The sequence below is a fragment of the Aspergillus neoniger genome, assembly GCF_003184625.1.
Source record: "Aspergillus neoniger CBS 115656 unplaced genomic scaffold BO87scaffold_4, whole genome shotgun sequence".
Lineage (NCBI taxonomy): Eukaryota > Fungi > Ascomycota > Eurotiomycetes > Eurotiales > Aspergillaceae > Aspergillus > Aspergillus neoniger.
In genome coordinates, this window is record NW_020291132.1 from 218,364 (window position 1) to 236,939 (window position 18,576).

The 18,576-nt window shown below is 50.8% G+C and overlaps 5 protein-coding genes and 1 non-coding gene across 6 annotated transcripts; 1 reads left to right on the forward strand and 5 right to left on the reverse strand.

Moving 5' to 3' along the window:
* Positions 1 to 387: 387 nt before the first annotated feature.
* eglD (putative endoglucanase) lies at positions 388 to 1,693 on the forward strand (the record flags this gene model as incomplete). Its single annotated transcript, XM_025621088.1, has 2 exons — positions 388 to 1,173; positions 1,285 to 1,693. The coding sequence occupies 2 exons, from the start codon at positions 388 to 390 to the stop codon at positions 1,609 to 1,611; spliced, it is 1,113 nt and encodes a 370-aa protein (XP_025483576.1). The 3' UTR covers positions 1,612 to 1,693.
* Positions 1,694 to 2,017: 324 nt separating this feature from the next.
* Positions 2,018 to 3,149, reverse strand: BO87DRAFT_445874 (uncharacterized protein; the record flags this gene model as incomplete). The annotated part of the gene is made up of 4 exons (XM_025628188.1): positions 2,018 to 2,350; positions 2,422 to 2,548; positions 2,609 to 2,834; positions 2,900 to 3,149. 4 exons carry the CDS (start codon positions 3,147 to 3,149, stop codon positions 2,018 to 2,020), a joined length of 936 nt encoding a protein of 311 aa, XP_025483577.1.
* A 1,375-nt stretch (positions 3,150 to 4,524) lies between these two features.
* On the reverse strand, positions 4,525 to 4,635 carry BO87DRAFT_t63. Its single transcript has one exon. It is a non-coding gene; the product is annotated as a tRNA-Leu (tRNA).
* Positions 4,636 to 4,977: 342 nt separating this feature from the next.
* On the reverse strand, positions 4,978 to 6,866 carry BO87DRAFT_373025 (Annexin). The gene has a single exon (XM_025622437.1). It carries the CDS (start codon positions 6,560 to 6,562, stop codon positions 5,042 to 5,044), a length of 1,521 nt encoding a protein of 506 aa, XP_025483578.1. The 5' UTR covers positions 6,563 to 6,866; the 3' UTR covers positions 4,978 to 5,041.
* A 272-nt stretch (positions 6,867 to 7,138) lies between these two features.
* On the reverse strand, positions 7,139 to 10,585 carry BO87DRAFT_403745 (putative UDP-glucose,sterol transferase). The gene is made up of 6 exons (XM_025625800.1): positions 10,284 to 10,585; positions 9,584 to 10,208; positions 8,522 to 9,526; positions 7,638 to 8,460; positions 7,446 to 7,584; positions 7,139 to 7,390 (listed from the first exon to the last, which is right to left on the reverse strand). The coding sequence occupies exons 1-6, from the start codon at positions 10,426 to 10,428 to the stop codon at positions 7,152 to 7,154; spliced, it is 2,976 nt and encodes a 991-aa protein (XP_025483579.1). The 5' UTR covers positions 10,429 to 10,585; the 3' UTR covers positions 7,139 to 7,151.
* A 540-nt stretch (positions 10,586 to 11,125) lies between these two features.
* On the reverse strand, positions 11,126 to 14,752 carry BO87DRAFT_445879 (ankyrin repeat-containing protein; the record flags this gene model as incomplete). Its single annotated transcript, XM_025628189.1, has 9 exons — positions 11,126 to 11,276; positions 11,332 to 11,738; positions 11,790 to 12,063; positions 12,114 to 12,214; positions 12,301 to 12,367; positions 12,414 to 12,472; positions 12,523 to 13,795; positions 13,877 to 14,538; positions 14,614 to 14,752. The coding sequence occupies 9 exons, from the start codon at positions 14,750 to 14,752 to the stop codon at positions 11,172 to 11,174; spliced, it is 3,087 nt and encodes a 1,028-aa protein (XP_025483580.1). The 3' UTR covers positions 11,126 to 11,171.
* Positions 14,753 to 18,576: the final 3,824 nt, after the last annotated feature.

Below are 18,576 nucleotides of genomic sequence, written 5' to 3' on the forward strand. Positions count from 1 at the left end.
ATGAAGCCAAGGCGCCGCTGTAGCAGTGGTCCTTGGCGACCGGCGGATGGCCTGGCAATGCACTCCGCCAGGGTCCAGTTGACCCCGTTCTGTGGAGCGTGGATCGCGGCCGGATCGCATTAAGATGAAACGTCTGGCTTGGCAGGGCCCGCATCTCCTCCGCCGCTCAACCGGCATCCCATCACCATTCCCCTGCCAGGGCCCTGATATAAAACACTCTCTGCGAACCTGCTGTTCAATCTTCTCCCCAAGCATTCTTTTCATCAGCCAGGATAGCTGTACATTCTTTTTTCTTACTTTCTCCTCTGCGAACTACGTTCCCTTCCTTTCTACCACACATTCATTCTTTAACCCTAACTTCAAATCACCTTCATTTAACTTACCACCATGAAGACTACCACCTACAGCTTGCTCGCTCTGGCAGCGGCTTCCAAGCTGGCCTCCGCTCACACCACCGTCCAGGCCGTCTGGATCAACGGCGAGGACCAGGGTCTCGGTAACACCGACGATGGCTACATCCGCTCTCCCCCCAGCAACAGCCCCGTCACCGACGTCACCTCCACCGACATGACCTGCAACGTCAACGGTGACCAGGCTGCCTCCAAGACCCTCTCCGTCAAGGCCGGTGACGTTGTCACCTTCGAGTGGCACCACAGCGACCGCTCCGCCTCCGACGACATCATCGCCTCCTCCCACAAGGGTCCCGTCCAGGTCTACATGGCCCCGACGGCCAAGGGCTCCAACGGCAACAACTGGGTCAAGATCGCTGAGGACGGATACCACAAGAGCTCCGATGAGTGGGCCACCGACATCCTGATCGCCAACAAGGGCAAGCACAACATCACCGTTCCCGACGTTCCCGCCGGTAACTACCTCTTCCGCCCTGAGATCATCGCCCTCCACGAGGGTAACCGCGAGGGTGGTGCCCAGTTCTACATGGAGTGTGTTCAGTTCAAGGTCACCTCCGACGGCTCCAACGAGCTTCCCTCCGGTGTCTCCATCCCTGGTGTCTACACCGCCACTGACGCCGGTATCCTCTTCGACATCTACAACTCCTTCGACAGCTACCCCATCCCCGGCCCGGATGTCTGGGATGGCTCCAGCTCTGGCTCCTCCAGCTCCGGATCCTCTTCCGCTGCTGTCTCCTCGGCTGCTGCTGCTACCACCTCTGCCGTCGCTGCCACCACCCCTGCTACCCAGGCTGCCGTTGAGGTCTCTTCCTCTGCTGCTGCTGCTACCACCGAAGCTGCCGCTCCCGTCGTCAGCTCTGCTGCCCCCGTCCAGCAGGCCACCTCCGCTGTGACCAGCCAGGCCCAGGCCGCCCCCACCACCTTCGCCACCTCTTCCAAGAAGTCCTCCAAGACTGCCTGCAAGAACAAGACCAAGTCCAACTCCCAGGTTGCTGCTGCTACCTCCAGTGTCGTTGCCCCCGCCGCTACTTCTAGCGTCATCCCCGCTGCCAGTGCCAGCGCTAGCGCTTCCGCCGGCGGTGTTGCTAAGCAGTACGAGCGCTGCGGTGGTATCAACCACACTGGCCCTACTACTTGCGAGAGCGGCTCTGTCTGCAAGAAGTGGAACCCTTACTACTACCAGTGCGTTGCATCCCAGTAAATTAAGCATTGATTTGCTGTGATTCGAGTATTGGTTGGATTTAAGTGCAGTCGAGCTTGATATGGAGAGGTTAGAGATTTAGTTGTTGGGTGGATGTGGATGTAACCAGCAATTAGGTCTTAGTTGAACAATAGAAACATTTTAATCAAACAAAGCAAGAAAGTAAATTGATTATTGGTTGTAGTAGGAAGTGATATTGACGACTCACTTCGATCAGGAGTGGTTTTGACTTCTCACTCCGATCATTAACCAATCGATTTAGCAGACATAATGGCTCGAGTCAGGACAGATCGCTATCGCTCAGAACGTAGTAAATCAAACACCAAACACACATAGACACAGCAAAACACCAAACATAAATAGAAAACATAGAAAGATCCCAAAATTATAATTATAAGCAACACCATCACATACCCTCCTCACGGCTCTTCACCAAAAACGAACAAACACCCCAATAAACCTTCAAGAACTCATCCCGATCTTCCTCCTTCAGCAAATCATACTCTCTGGTTCCCTTTAAGATCAGCTTGTCCTTCAAATGTCTGCCTTGACGCAGATCCTCAAAGTAGGTATGTGGCGCCTCGGCCCGAGTAACCCGGTACTTGGAGAGATTAGCCGTAATGCAGAACGACACGTATGGATCGCGCTTCTGGCCCTGTTCGTATTTCACTGCCATGGGGAGGAGAAGGCATGAAAATAAATTGTTACGGGCTTGTCTCTTCGATAGGTCATATGTGTCCTATAGGATGTTGGTTATTAGTTTTGATGTGTTGAATGGGTAAGTTGTTATGAGTAGGAGGAAGGGCATACCAAAAGCACGACTAAGGGACATTGTCTCCATTTGTCGTCAGGGCCGAATATTCCGCCATCGCAGGGGAGAACACCCTTCATGTTTAGTTTGGCGAGATTGTATCGGATAGAATATTTGTCGATGATGCTGTTGTGGTTTGAACATCAGTTGCGCTCTTCATTTGTTGGGAATGGTAGTGACGCTTACAAGTTTGCCCTGAAGATGTCCATACGGAGACCGAGGATGCTCAAGGTGGAGTCGATGGTGGGTGGGACATCGTCACGGTACTTGTCCAAGTCGTGGATCCAGGATAAGGTGAGAAAGATGGTAAGGATATCATTCTTCCTTATTGGGGACTCGTGCGGTTTATAGTGGTAGTCCAGGATTTCTTGCTTGCTAGGGGTGATGAAATCTTCGTTCAGCTTTGCGAAAGCTGTGTGCTCAGTTATGTTAGTTATTATCTAGTCAGTTATCTTTGTTATAGGGAGGATGGCATACATTTGAGAATATTTTCGTCGGTGGGAAAAGAATTCCCAAGTAGGTCGATGGGAGTGACATTCTTTTTGGAGACACAGTTGAGAGCGTGCACTTGCTCAGTCGTCCAGTATTTGCCTCTTTGGTAGAAGAAGCTTCGTGGATATATTCTGTTGGTGGGTTGAATGGTAGTCTTCACTGCGGGTGCAGGAGTGGCTGGGAGATGAGCAGCAGATGACTGCGCAGTGGCAACTTGCATGCTGGGGCACTGCATAGTGTGATTTTGGTTGTGGATTTGTTCCACAAACGGAAAATATAAGGTGAGGGTAGAAAATAGTGATAGGAGTTTGTCGAACATAGCAGAGTTGAAAGAAGTTGCTTGTGCTGGGCGTGTATAGTGGAGTCGGGATACTTAGCAGACAGTTGCAGAGGAACACGGCAGGGGCTTACGGCTGTGGGATTCCTGCGACTTATGTTCCCGCTGGCTGAAAGCTCTTCGGCTGTGTCGACGATGCCAGAATACAGTCATACACTTGGGAACATGCTTTGAGGAATGATTCACGTTATACAACACGTCGGGACCCTGGACCATGGATAGCGCCCAGAGGGGCGCGGCGGTCCGTATGTGTGCGTCTCGAGTTTCGAGGGACATGTTACGCTTGCAGCAGGGGTTTTATAGCTCTTTATTCCTCGAAATATATCGTCTTTAGCTCTCGCATTTTACGGATTAAGTGAAGGGAATTTCCGAATTAAACCGACGATAGTAAATTCAACAACCCGTCTCAAGGGGAATCATCGAACAAAGGGCATTAGTATACTGGCATGTAGAGAAAGACTCTTTGTTGGAATCTACAATGGTATTGTCCATGAAGCGTAATACAACATGGTACTATAAGATGAACGTTATGACCTGTAAAGGTTTAGGGCTGAAGTATAGAGATGAACGGTGATTGGAGTGACTTCTACTCAACCACGGGACAGTAGTACCCAGCCTCAGAGATGGAAATAGTAGCCATGCGCCACGTGGACGTCAGGTTCGGGGGGTCGATTCCGGAGCCTGCGTCATTATTCCAGCTACATTGCACAGAGCAACAAAATTAGCTAATGTTGATACTTTCATCCATTAGTCTGTAGGACGACAGCACTATACATAGATATGGATAGATCAGTGGAGTGGTGACGGGTCTGATAGAATGCAGGATGGTGCTAACCGGGCTATTTCATTGACTTGGGCACATTCAAGGAGATTTTGGTGTTAAAGGCGTATGCATGAGGATGGAAGCTGAGACAGCATAGAGTGTAAAGACTAAAATGACAAGGGCTTGGCTAACTATATATAGAACGAGACTCTTTTACAGACGTAGGTGCGTATCGTTGCGGCACCTGATCTTGTGTCTATTGGCAAGAGGCATGAATGAATCGGCAAGTTCCATAGTTTGGGACGGGATGATGTGGGAAAGAAATGCTAACTACCAGAGGTGCGGAAGTGATGACCAATGGTAGATAGCCTAGCCAGTGTGCTACTTAGTAGATGCGAAAGAACGGACTCAGCGGTCGCTTCACCAAGAAGAAATCCAAAACAAAAGATAAAAAAAACCATAAGGAAGGTAAAGGCAGCGAGGCGGCAGTAGCAAAAAGACAAAAAGATGTGACAAGGGTGGGATTCGAACCCACGCCATCTTACGATGACCAGGAAGCTCGGAAGCTGACTGTTAAGGTGAACCTTAACCTGGCGCCTTGGACCGCTCGGCCACCTTGCCGCTGTTATGATAATGGCTCTTGATTATAATAGATAAGGGCTGCAACGCATACTATTACCGTAACACACTCAGCCTCAGGAATAGCTGCGCTGAGTCCATTGTATTAAGCATTGTTTAGATATCTGAGTGTTTATTTTTTTCTAAAGCAAGAGGCTTGCATCTAATCTATTCAATCAGCATTATGGACTGCGTCACAACGACAGATTGTATCGTATTCGAATTTTCTTTCCTCGGCATGACATTACTACCTTGCAGGTCATCCAGAATGTATATTGGTCGTCACTACAGCTTCAACCAAGCCTGGTACTGAAAGACTCCAGCACATCGAAGTAAATATTCGTGATCATCTCATTAGTACTAAGAAAGCCCACCATTAAACATACACCATTAAAAATAGAAATTATCATTAATGAGAGCAAACCGCCATCATCGCATCCTCAAAATCCCCACCCGAAACATAACTCTTCACCAACGAGCGCATATTCCCTCCCATCGTTCCCTTGACCCTCGCGAAATACTCCGGATTCCAATGCAATCTGACAGTCCAATACACCAGCCTCTTCTCATTAGCCCCATTGGACCCAAAGAAACACTCCTTCAAAGTTGCACCATGGAATGAGATCGGATCCCTCGCTACGCGCAACATCGTAACCAGCGCATCCTCCAAATGCCCCGAAAACTCACTTCGAATGACCTTCTCAAGAGGGACATGATACATTTTCTCGAACTCCCCAGCCAGCACATTCAACCTCTCATCGGACGAGTTCATGAAGATACCGAAAAGAGCAACCTCGTCTGTTCCCACCTTTCCAGCGGTCACACGATGAAGTTCCCTCACGTCGGTGTCCACGCCGCGCGGATCGAAGGGAGTTCCCGGTTCGGGGCGTCTCGCGTTGAGCAGCATCTCGAAGAACCGCTCTGTCTTCCCGCTCAGCTCTCCCTTGATGTCATCGAGAAGCGACTTGTGGTATTTGTCCCGGTAGGCGCGCTGAATGGCATGCAGATCGGCATTGCTCCGTCCCAGAAGGACATCGTTTAATCCCTTTTCGTTCGTACCCAGCCCGCTCATCGCGTCGTGGAGGTACGTGATATCTGATTCCAATGGACCTGTGGCGAGCGAAACGAGGATGGTCTCGAACGATCCCGAAGTCTCGGACTTGAGGTCCTTGGTTAGGGATCGGTTGTGCATCTTTTCGTAGGTGTGGCGGATAAGTGCCATTCGGTTGGGGTCGGTGGTGCTAGTCAGGACGCGAATAAGCGCTTTCTCGTCCGTTCCGAAGCCCTTCATGGCTTTGCGGAGAGCTTCGGCTTCGTTGGATGCTGTCCCTGGGGCAAAGAAGGTAGGGTCATAGCCGGGGGAGGGACGGGAGGGCATGGAGCCTTGTTGTGGGGGATAGTTGGGGTAGGGTCCGCCTGCTCCTGCAGGTCCCATCATCGGTGGTGGCTGTTGGCCTGGAGGGCCCGGAGGGAAGGATTGGTATTGCTGTTGCGGCGCATTCGGGTAGCCTGGCTGAGGAACATGCCCTTGTGGGTAGCCCTGCTGGGATGGAGGGCCTTGATGCGGATATCCCATACCCTGCTGTGGTGGTGGGTATGAAAGATACGGACCAGGCTGCTGGGGATGTTGGCCGCTCATGGGAGGTGGGTATGGAGAGACACCCTGTGGTGGGTGTTGCTGCTGAGGAGGGTATGGTGATTGTGTTTGCTGTGGATGATGGCCGGCCATTGGAGGTGGGTATGAACCGTGCTGCTGAGGCGGCTGCTGAGCGCTTGGACCTTGCTGGTAGGGGCCTGGACCCTGCGGGGGATATTGTGGATATTGTTGGTGCTGGCCATACTGTCCCTGCGGCGGCGGGTACTGTCCTGCAGGGGGATATTGATTATAGCCCTGCGGCGGACCCTGTCCGTAAGGTTGCTGATACGACATGGTTCCTCTTTCAAAGGAAAGTAGATTGAGGATGGAAACAGTGGTTAATGATGACGATGAAGTGAGATTGAGGAAGTGGGGGTGTGCGACGTTAAGTATCTGACTGCTGAAGCTTACAGACGGGCGCAGCCACAGGGACGGAAATGAAGAGCGACAGCACAGCCACTAAGCGACCAAGTGAATGGTTTGATTGGGCTGACCCGAGGAGCAGAGTTCACGAAGGAACGGTTCAAGTGGGGGGAAGTGGCTGAGCGGAGTGAATATCTGCCATGGAAGGCCCCAAGGACGGACAGTGGTATTTCCTGAACGGGAAAGTCAGATGCCTGACAGTTCGATGAGAGGTTGAGTTTTCAGTGGCTAGTGAGGCTGACAGCATGCAGGATGCTACTTAAATTCCGGAAGAACGAACCTTGCTGTACAGAAATGATCCGAAAGTCTCCTATCTTATCAATCACATATCGCGTAGAACCGTTATCAGTTATCGACACCTAGTATACATTTGTTTTACATAGCTAGTACACCGAGAACGTGAATGTACATCACACGGAGAAAAAGAGATATGAAGTAATTATACATCGGGTATATCTGCCTATGAACCATGATGCCCATGCTCATGCTCGCGCTCACTCATATGTCCCAGCCCCGCCCTCTGCAACTCGTGCCACTTCTGGATCACCGCGGATCGTTCTTGCGTTGTAGCCGCACACATCTCCTCAATACCCTGCTGCATACGCGAAGCTAGAATATCTTTCGTTTTACTCTTTGAAAGTGAGTTGCGGAGACTCTTGTGCATCCCTTCCAGTGGGTAGCCTGCCAAACCCCAGAGGCCTATGTAGGTTTCAGTTAGCTCTGGCATCGCCAATTTTGTCGAGGACAAACTCACCCGCAGTGGGTTTGAGAAAGACCCCACCTACGCCCTTCCCAATACCTGTCAGCAATCCCTTTGCACCAGACTTTTCTATCCCGACCACAGGCTGTGTGACAAGTCCGGTAATGCCGTTGTAGAATCCATGCGTGAATTCCTATACTCATCAGCAACCTCATCTCATTTCTCTCGGGAACCCAGAGAACATACCGTCCCAGCAGCGCGGAACCCGCTCCTCACTCCAAGCACTCGTGGCGAATCCTCCACTAAGGTATCATGATACAGTTTGGGGGCATTGTGAAACCCCTTCGTCAGACTCAAAGTCAGATCCGTAGGCAACTTAATAAGCCAGTTCGCAATATGCTTTGTCGCACGGGCGCTATGATACGATGTCTCAGCTAGGATCTCCTTTGTATGGGACATTTCCCTCATTCGCAAACGGGTAATGGTTCGCTCGAGATCAAGCTCCGCGCCCATATCATCATCTGTTGTGTCGAACGTCTCGGTGTCAGAGCTGCTTGTGTGCGGGCTGGATGATTCACCACCGCTGGGGCTGTTGGTGGCTCCGTTTAGATTTTGCTGTCGGTCGGGAATAGCCTGATCTCGGTTTATATCTTCCCCAGCAGAGTGATAGGCTTCATCGGATTCGATTGAATCTCGAGAGTTCTCGTTGTAGGAGGGTTGCTCGCGTTCGCCATTCTCATATTGGTTCTGATCCGCCGTTACTGAACGTTGGTTGTCACCATTCGGGATCACATCAGTCCCGACACCCGAATCGAGAGACGTCTCTGTTCGCCCACGGCGGTGCCGGTGGAAGGACGATTTATCGAGATAGGAAGGACGAAGCTCTTTCTTCCAATCATGTTTGTGATGGAGGCGACGTTCATGCGTTGTCGAAAATATGCCTCGCATTCCGCTAGGCGCCTCCGCGATGCTGGTGACGAAACCCGAGACGATACCATAGAGAATCTCCGCACCGGCTGACAATGGTCCCCTAGGATCTCGATTGGTGTCGTATTCGCGTGAACGATATCTGAATTCCTCCGTTAGCCATATACCCGGGATGCACAAGAGATAAACTACACAGAACATACAGGACAACATTCCGCGGACTAATCAAACCAGTCTCCACCAACACCGTCGCAGCAAATGTGCTCAGCTTGATATGCGAATGCTTCACCCACCACACAGCCGGCCGATTTGGACAGAGAGAGCACCGCATAGTCTGCACATCCAGGTGTTGATAAAAGCTAGCAGCGGCATTTTGCACCCCCCGCTCCTTACGCATATCCCTTCCGATTTCTTTCGCCTTTTCTAACGTCTCTGGCTCAAGAGCCTGCTTGATCGCTTTCGTTAGCTTCTCCGCCGTTAGCTGCTTATGCGGGATAGGCAGCGGGCCAGCGCCAGCGCGAGCCACGATCGAGCCCCAGAACGGCTGATCGCCGAAAAACGGGATGATGATGGTCGGACGACCCAGTACTAGCCCGGCGGCTGTGGTGCCCGCTCCACCGTGATGAATAACGCAGGACACGTGCTGGAAGAGCCAGTCGTGTGGACATTTGTCGATCATAAAGATGTTCTCTGGGATTTCGTCTTCGTCTGCTCCGAGGTTACCCCATCCTTTGGAGACGACCGCCCGTTGCCCGCTTTCGCGGATGGCCTGGAAGACTTTCTTCGTTAGTGAGCCGGGATTGTCTACGACGATGGAGCCAAAGCCGACGTAGATTGGAGGAGGGCCGGATTCGAGGAAGTTGGCCAGATCGTCGGGCGGTGTGTAGTCTGAGGCGGTAGAGAGGAATGAGAAGCCAACAATGTCGATATTGTCTCCCCAGTCTCCGGGTTTGGGGAGGAGGGCTGGTGACCAGAGATAAGTGTATGGAATGCGCAATCGGTGCGCGATACTCGGTGCCCGAATAGCGTCTAACGGGTCCAGCCCGAGATCGCGCTTTCGGAAAGAATTGATCAGATCTCCCAGGCCCTCCCACATGAGGATCTCGACAATGGCATACGAAGCAAAATTAGCGGCGGAGGGCTTCGTGTTCTTTGTGCGGATAGTCGCCAGCGGATGAGGGAAAGACTGTGTTGCCGACCAGGGCATTCTACACCCTTTTGATCAGCTCATCCACTCATCGTGAATTTTGAAAGGGCATACACACGTAAACATCATATTCAAGGGAATACCCAACTTCTCAGCACAGCTCAAATGCACAAAAGTCGGCGGATTCGCAATGATAGCATCCGCCACGAACGGCATCGTGCGATAATCCGCCGTCTCACTCCACGGATCGTCCGGAATATGATGCATCCCGGTCCCATCGCCCGTCTCGTAGCACGAGCGCCAACAGCCCGAGAAGATGGCCTTCATTTCGCGTCTCCGGCGCGGGATAGCTCCACTACGCAAGGTACTCATATGCGGCATCAAGCCCGGATTCCGCACCATAAACGCCATCAACTCGGCCGGATCACCGCCGATATCGAAGAACTCGAGACCCGCATGCTCAATCGATTCACGAAAGGCGAGATGTGTGGCGAGACGGACGCGGTGACCGTGGGATTTGAGGACTTTGCCCAGCGCAACGAAGGGTTGAACGTCGCCGCGGGAGCCGACGACTTGGATGACGATGTTGAGTTTAAGGGCGCAGGGGGGTTTCCCTTCTTCGATAAGGCAGACAGATGGTTTGCGCTCTTCTCGGAGGGGTTCGGGTTGCTGTTGGAGGTGCTTAATGATTTTTGATACCCAGGGTTTGCGCTCGCGGATCTTGATGTCCAGGCGGCCATCGTCTAGTGGAATTCATGATAGTTAGTAGCTGGAATTGAGGGAAGTGTAAGATCTAGAGGGGTAGAGAATGAGCGCACCCATTACCCGAACTCCAGTGTTGAGTCCCCTCTCATGATAATGCGCACGCCGGGGATTCCGCCCATGACCGGCGCCGTTGGTGGTTTGTTGGGCAATGTGCTCGTCCGGCCAGTCGTCGGCCGTTGGGCCATCTTGATGCGGCATCTCTGCTAGCAGAGATAGACGGAGTCGACCATGTGCGGCCAATAGGAAAAGTTGAGACTTTCGTTGATGTGTTCAAGGACAATCAATGAGGAACTAGAACTAAATGATTGCGGAAAGAAAGAACAGCCACAAGCGAAAAACACAGCCAAGCAAAAAGTGTGGACAGTTGATGTCAAAAGGAACCCTGGCGGAGGCCCGGCTGGTGACGCCATAGTCGAAATGCTTCATGGCAGAGCAACAAGGGAGACCCACGGATGATCGCATGGGCGAACCAGTGGAGCTGCCCTTTTCAGGGTTCAAGCTGCCTTTGTCCCTCCCAGGAAATTGGCCTAGGCTAGGCTCTTGCGTCTTTTCGGGGGCCCGTCCTTTTTGCTCAACGTACACTGAGTAGTCTGCCCATTCAGAGGCTATTCGGATTAGCCACGACTGACTAAAACCATGCTACTGCTCAGAGATATTCCACTAAGCCATGACTTCACTCTCCCCTGGGATCACCACCTTATCGCTGATGATCGACGGCACCGTTCGGGGCCCCTCCACCCTCATCCGCCGCGGTCCGAAACGGCGAATTTTCCACAGTGGGAATTCGGCATTCCCACACACTCTTTAGATTCCACGGAAATACCAAGTGCATTTAGAATGATGGAAAATACAAAATATGTAGATTTGGAATCATTTCGTAAGATCTTTAAATTCTTGATAATCTATGTCGCCACTATCTATGCACCCGATCGGAGCAACCGCTAGTTCTTCAATCGCCGATCATCGCCATCCCGGTCCTCCAGTGCTTTAGCAATAAGCCCGACCCGGTCGGCCATCAGAATATTGATGCCAGCATCGAATTGGAGCTACGTAGGTAGAGTTAGTATATTTCAGAGTTACTCCTCGGGATGAATGACTCACTTGTGCATTCTCCGGGATATTATTGAGTGGTCCATACGAGCCACACACGAGCCCCGACCGCTGGACATATCCGATCAGCCGAGGGCATATGATCAAAGTCTCGGAGGCCAGAACAATTCCATTGAGGCCCCACTGCTGGGCGAATAGCACTGCAGCTTGCAGGCTACCGGCTCGCTTCTCTCTGTCTGTGACTGGGGGTTTTCCGGCGTTGGTGATGTACATGACTGGATAGGTTTGCTGTTTGAATGCTAAGAGAATGCAGATCTCGGGGGTGAATGAGGATAGGATAATGTTTCTGCTGTTCCCCAGGGTGAATACTTTCTCGAGGATTTTATCCACGAATATGTTGATTTCGATCGCTACTGGGGCTACCCCTGCTTCGGTGGCTTCGTGGATTCGGGGGTACTCTGAATCATTGTCAGTAATGTTCTCTGAGATCAGATACGGAGACGACTCACTGATCTCGACGTTGAAACCAAGGTTCTCCGGTAGCTGGGTTAGTAGCTCTTCGATGGTTGCAAATGAGTCCTGGATAACGTGGCCTCGGGTGTTGGGCTTGAAACCTTTGCTCAAGTAGTCTACGGTGTGTCTCATCCTCTCTTGCATTTGTTGCGCTCCTTGCTCGTAGCCCCTGGTAAGAGACCGGGAGCGTGGATTCTTATGGTCGGATCTGCTTCCCAAGATGGGCGTTGGATGCCCCATTGGGGATTGTATTCTGCTCGCATGCAGGAACTGTAAAGTTAGATAGGTTCCGAGGAGTCCGTAGAGACAATGCTGCTAACCTGGTCTAGAGTCACATCATGCACTGGGACGTCAGTCCCAGACTCGCTTAAGGAAAAGTCGTGATATGCAACAGGTACAAGGTCCCTGGTCAATTGAGCATCTGGAGTATTTTAGTACATGATGTACACGATAGAAAACGATAGACAACAAATGACATACCAAACTATAACACGTTAGACCAGTAACTTAGAATATGGAAGTTCAACATTACCTCGACAAAAGAAGCTCCCAGACTGGCAGCTGATAGGAATGACTGGGAAAAATGAGCATATAGTCTAGTTAGATAAACTGACACTCACCTCGACTGTGTTCTCTCCCAACTGTAAATAGTCATGCCCGGCAACATTTTGTCCGAAGCCTGTACATTGTCAGCGGCGACCGCAATTACACCTCAGCCTGTATGCTTACCTCGATGTCCTACGAGACAAAAGTCGTCATGACGGAGAAAGCATTCTCTCACAGAGGGGATGTTGGGATGCTGAAATGGCTTGATTATAAGAAATGTGAAGGTCACCGTAGCTATAGCCTGGAATGACCTGCTCTCGAGAATGGGAATAGTTCTCTCGCGCACCAGACTTTCCCGGTTCTCACCAAAGGAATTGAGATTGTCTATCAGCAGCACTGTACCACCACCAAGCAACTCTGCTTGGCCGCCACGACCATCGCCTAAATCGAGGAGTTCTAGGCGCAATTCTGCCTCGCCCGTAGTTGGAAGCTCGAAGATGAATGATTCGTTAGCTGTGTCACCGAGAAGGGACATGTTAATTTGACGGGCAGAGTCATCCCCAGGAGAAGAAACTTTCAGTGCAAGGTCATTGCTCGTGGTCTTTGTTTTCAGTGATGGTGTTCGAAATTCAAATGGGTTCACCTGCTTTCCATCCTGCAAGCTGCCAAGGTAAACCACCAGTTGCGGCCGTTGATGTAGAGCCTTGATATTGTCATCCTGCTGCGCCAATGATGCGGCAGTTAGCACATCGGTACCGGACTCCCACTTGGATGGCCCTGTCATTCCCTTCGCCAAAGCAAGATGTCCCCGAAAAGCGGCATGCTCCTGTGCTGTCCAACCGCGGTGGTCCTTGATGTCCCGGTCGGCTCCATGCTCGAGAAGCACAGCGACGACACTCTGGTGACCTTCGACACAGGCGACAGCTAGCGGGGTCCAACCGTAGATTGGCTCCACCGAGCTGAGCTCAGAGACGCATACGGTTTCTAACAATTGTTTGACGCGATCCGCCCTTCCGGTACGCGCGGCGACATGCAGTGGGCTGGCCCCTTCACAGTTCCTGGGCGTCCGACAGAAGCGAGAGCATGCCTGAGAGATGACCGCAATCAGATCCTCATACTCGTAGTGCAACGCAGTAAATAGTGTTCGACTGAACAATGGTGCAATTCCGTCGTCCTTATCGGATGCGTGCAGGACTTTTTCCAAGTAAACCAGAACAGATGAAACGGCGTCTCGGTGGTTGCCAACAGCCGCATACTCAAAAGGTGAACAGTCTCGTTTGTCAGTATGCATAATCAGGCACCATTTGGAAGCCTTGTCCCAGCTTTTAGCGACATTAAATATTGCCACGCACTCCCACAAAAGACCGTATGAAGCAGCATAGTGCAGAGGGAAGCGCCCGAGAGTATCTTCCGAGAGCAGAACCTCCTCTGATCTGGGTCCTAGCTCCCCAATCACCTAGCAGAGCAGATCTCGGGTTTTACAAAAGAGTATACAGGAATACGGCGCCGATAGTTGCATCTTCCGGAAACCCAGAACCGTGAACAAGCGATTCAATAATGTAGCCTGAATGGGAATATCGTTTTGAGGCAGCACATCAAACAGTAAAGTGTAGACAGTATTTGGTCGCAGTTCATATACCGCTAGCTCCAGCAGATGGAAGACGAATAGTTTCGTTGATGATTTGCTCTGCTGTAAGGACTCATCTACCATAGAAACCACGATTGAAGGTTGATCCTGCCGTAGTGCCTCATAAAGTGGGGATTGTGGGTAGATCGGCCTGCTGCTGGGATCTGAAAGTGCCTCCTGTAGATGAGCAATCCATAATCCAAGGCTTCGAGCCAGAGGTTTCCTCGAGGGACTTTGTTCCTTGAATTTGTCCAGATTATTTCGTCCAGCAGATCGGTTTTTCTCCCTACCCAGATATTTGTCAATCTTTGTGTGGATACGAGAAACCGCTTCAACGTCCAATCGTTGGTACCGCTGCAGTTGAGAAACTTCCTTAGAAAACCTAGAAAGCGATTGGGAAAGGATTTCAATGTCAAGCCGGGAGAGCTTGTACGCCGTAGTCATATCGAAATTGCAAAGGCTTATGCGGTAATGGCTCTGTATCTCCTCTGCTTGCTTTCGAAGATAGCTTTCTTGCTCTTTGCGAAACCGAAGATGACCCGCGATGCTCAGGTCTAGGCATGATTGCACATCTATTGAAAGGTAAGACATGTATAAATTTAAGACACGTAATCATCATAATTTTGAGTTTCTTTCAAGTAACGAACCTGAGAAGTCGGTACGAGTTTGCTCCTCTGTCGCTTTCTCAACAGCGATCTTCAGCAGTCTCTTGAGCCGATTGTATGGAACATGATGCTCCGCCCATTCTGGGACTTGATGGAGGTGAATATTTCGACTGAACCTCATGTTGCAAATTTAGGCGGAATCACACAAGTATTGGAAGAGGGAGAGTAAGAAAGAGTTGCGATGTGTTGTACGGGAGTCTCACAACTGAGGGGCAGATCGAAGTACAGGCGCCCGAAGGTAAGAGACAACAAACTGTTGTAAGAAAGGGGGTAACAAAGGAAAGAAAGTTAAAAGAGAATAAAGCAGCGATACTCTTGTAGGCCAAAGCCTTGTCCTACATGACCTCTCTTGGCTTTTCGAACCGCATCCATTTTGGTGTCTTCGCGGATTTCTACGTAGCTTGCCTGATTGCTTCATAAAAGGTAGGTCAGTACCCTAACATCCTTTGCGCTATTTTGGCTTGATACTTTTTGGAATGTTGGTGATATAACTTTCGGAGGAAGCCGAGGAGGAACACACACTTCATCCCGTGGTTGTGGTATTCTCGGCACCAGATGGCATACAACATACAGAACAGTAGCTGTCAGAGAGACAGGCACCGAGAAGAGTAGCCGACCATCGTGCTATTCACGGGATTAGGCGATAACCTGTAGTCGAGGTGACTGGGGTGGCCGTGGTAGCCAAGGCTCGTATACTGCTAGCCAGTCTACGAGAATGGCGCGAATACCCGCGTTTGACTGAAGCTTAATCCGGAACAAACCTAGAAGTGGGAAGGTTTCCGAAACGCAAATACTGTAATTCACTCTCTGAACCTAAAATGCTACCACTTGGCTTCTCATAATGTGATCCGAAAGGATGGAGGACGATAAGTGCTATCAGGACTGCTACAGCAGTCTGCCACCATAGCCTCTCAATTGAGCAGAATCTACCAGAAAAAGCGCATTCCCTTGCTGCTCATAATAGAGATCCCTTAGCAACTCAAGCCCAGCTAGCGTTGGTAGTACATCTACGTTATTCAATATTACCCGACTGGAGTTGACGATTGGATTGTCGAGCCGCTGTGAGACCGGCCAAGTTCGGATTTGAACCCAATCTGCTAGAGCGGGATTAATGAACTCCGCTACCAGTAAACATCAGATCAACGGTACTTTTGTTCTCTACCACTAATGCCATGAGCTCCAATGCTAGACTCCTCTCCCGCAATTTCTGCGGCCTCTGCTCACTCCGCTGGCGGCTCATCCTTCGGTCGGCTGCCAACCATGGATCCACTATCGATCAGTTCCAAGCGTTATTGCGATCGCAACATTAGCCGCTCAAGTCTGTTCCAAGTTGTCGAACTACGATCCTTGTACAAGTGTCTGCCTGGTCGGCTGCACGCTGTCAAGAATGAGGTTGTTGATCTGGAAGTAGTCCTCCTGGAAGTTGCCTTTGTGGTGAAAAAGCGGCAGACCTTCCTAGAGAAGGAACTATCCTCCATTCCCCACCTCTTGAAGCAGGCACATACCAAGCTGAATGAGCTGAAGGCTATTGTTTGCAAACTCACTACTGTCTGTCGTGCGGGACGAGTGCCCATATCTTTGGTTCTTTCCTGGCGGAAGGAGGAGCAGACCAAGTTACAGGTGCTGCAAGATGATCTTCGAACGATCAAGAGCAGCTTAAATATCATGCTTGAGGCTTCAAACTCGTCAGTGTCCTAACATGGGATTGTCTTACATTGTGGGCTATCGCCGCAGCTGACCTCGAATGCTAGACATGATATGATGAAAATCCGTCTGGAAATCGAGTCGTTTTCTACAATAACAGCACATTCAATGCAGCAGCAACAGGTTTGCGTTGCAAAACCATTTTAGCGGCGCTCTTGTGGCAGTTAACGAGCGCATAGCAAGGGTAGAAGAGATGCTTCGCGAGCAGGCCCTTCAAGTCAGTGAAAGCCAAACCATCCAGGTGGGCTCGTCCTACATTGCATCTCAACCTCGTCGACGACTGCCAGGGATATCTAAACCCACCGTGCTACCCGCTTCCCCGCGCTCGGAGGGTATCGGTGTGAGAGTCGCACCATTCATCGTTACCTGCTGACCAAAGTGCATTTGCGCATGCCATCGTGAGCAGAAGTCAGCGACTCCTGCATTCCTTGACCGGGTTGTTGGACGGCTTCTTGTCGGATACTCTAGAATTCCCGCCTTTAGTCCGAGATGTACTCTCGATACCTGCCAAAAGTCACGAGCAAGTCAAGTCACCCTGGAGTACTGGTTCCCGATCGGCTTCTGGTCGTCCACAATTGTTAGAATGCAGGTGGGCTATCAGCCTAATGTTGGAACACTGTTGCAGTTGGATACGCTGAGACGAGTACCGGACACCGCGCAGTGCGTGAACTTTGCTCTCAACGGGGATATTGAGGGCTTGAAATATCTCTTTACTCATGGCCTCGCCTCTCCGCGGGACATCAGTACTACTCGAGGATATTCCGTCCTTCGATGGGCGCTGTACGGAAAGCATATGAGACTTGTGAGTTCCTCATTCATGCTGGCGCAGACCCAGACTACAGACCCATCGCCGCAAGCGACAATAGCCCGAAAAACAAAGCTTGCCATTTCCTTCTCGAAGGGGGGCTGCCAGAAAATGCCGTCAAGGCTCTTCGCACGATAACAAAAGGCGGATATTTGGATGAGTTCATAGAGAACTCCAATTTTACCCAGACTCACAAGATTATCTTAGGCATATCCCTGAACAACCTGGAGGAGGAGATTATTCAACATCCTGAAAATATCAACGCTGTTGATGCAATGGGCCGGACTCCACTAGCTTGGGCAGCGGCAAGAGGGGACACTCGAGCGATCGTCACTCTGCTAAGTCAGGGAGCTGACCCCAATATCATGGATGTGCAACTCTCAGGCCCCTTATCAAATGCAGCGGCTCAAGGCCATACTGTCAGTGTTCGTCTTCTCCTAGAAGCCGGTGCATATCCCGATACCGCCAAGTTCACCGGAGTGAGAAAAGGGAGCCCTCTCAACTGTGCCGTACGGAATTCTCGAAGTGTCGTATTGCTCAAGAGTCTTTTAGACTTTGGAGCAGAGGTAGATGCCTCTGGAACAGATGGCAAAACTGCCCTCCTCCAAGCGGCACGCATCGACAATCCCAGTTTTGCTATGCTCCTGCTGGAATATGGAGCGGACATCAACGCCACTGCTGCCGATGACTCGACCCCTCTTACGACTGCAATTACCTATAACAGCCACAATGTCCTTCGACTGATACTTGATCGTTGGCATGAGTACTCGTCTTGTCCCCGTCTCAAGGGACCGCATCTTTTGCAAATTGTCGCGCTGTATGCTGATTTGGAGACCATTAACATCCTCGCGGGAACCGACCATTTCCGGGCGAAGTATGACAATCGATATACTCATGGGGATTTCTCTGATCAACTGCGCCAGCGGCCTGATTTTACAGAAAGGTTGGCGGATGCGTTCGATGAGCTGCTGACCATCATCAATCAGCGACCAGCTGTGGATGAGTCGCTGGACAGCCTGATGGAGGCTGGATTTTTCTCTTGTTTAGCTTCCCGAGTCAACTCGCGACAGGAAGATATGCTCCAAGAGCCCGGCAGTCCTGCCAGCTCCGATGGAAGCTTTACAGCTGCATTGGACTACCTGTCTTTATCTTGAGATAGCCAGTCGAAGGCATGAAGGGTACTCGTCAAGGATATTTGTCATTGGTTATTGGTTAGTCGGTTACGTTGTAGTCCATTTGTGCTATCTGAGGATTGTGTATATTGGTAGAAGCTTCAGTCATCATCTGGATCACCAAAGAAGGACATAAGTAAGTGATAGATTGCTACTTTGGGGTTGATGGAGCAAGCAGGTGCTTGTAAGGAACTGTTGAAACAGGTTTAGTCATAGAGGTCTTACATGATAATATCTAGTCTACCAAGCTTCATATCTAATTCC

Excerpts from the sequence above, each read along its gene's own strand:
- BO87DRAFT_373025 (XM_025622437.1), bottom strand. The coding sequence starts at position 6,562 with ATGTCGTATCAGCAACCTTACGGACAGGGTCCGCCGCAGGGCTATAAT.
- BO87DRAFT_403745 (XM_025625800.1), bottom strand. The coding sequence starts at position 10,428 with ATGCCGCATCAAGATGGCCCAACGGCCGACGACTGGCCGGACGAGCAC. Across the intron at positions 10,209-10,283 it reads CACTGGAGTTCGGGTAATGG|ACGATGGCCGCCTGGACATC; the intron begins GTGCGCTCATTC and ends GAATTCCACTAG. Across the intron at positions 9,527-9,583 it reads CCCTTGAATATGATGTTTAC|AATGCCCTGGTCGGCAACAC; the intron begins GTGTGTATGCCC and ends AAAAGGGTGTAG.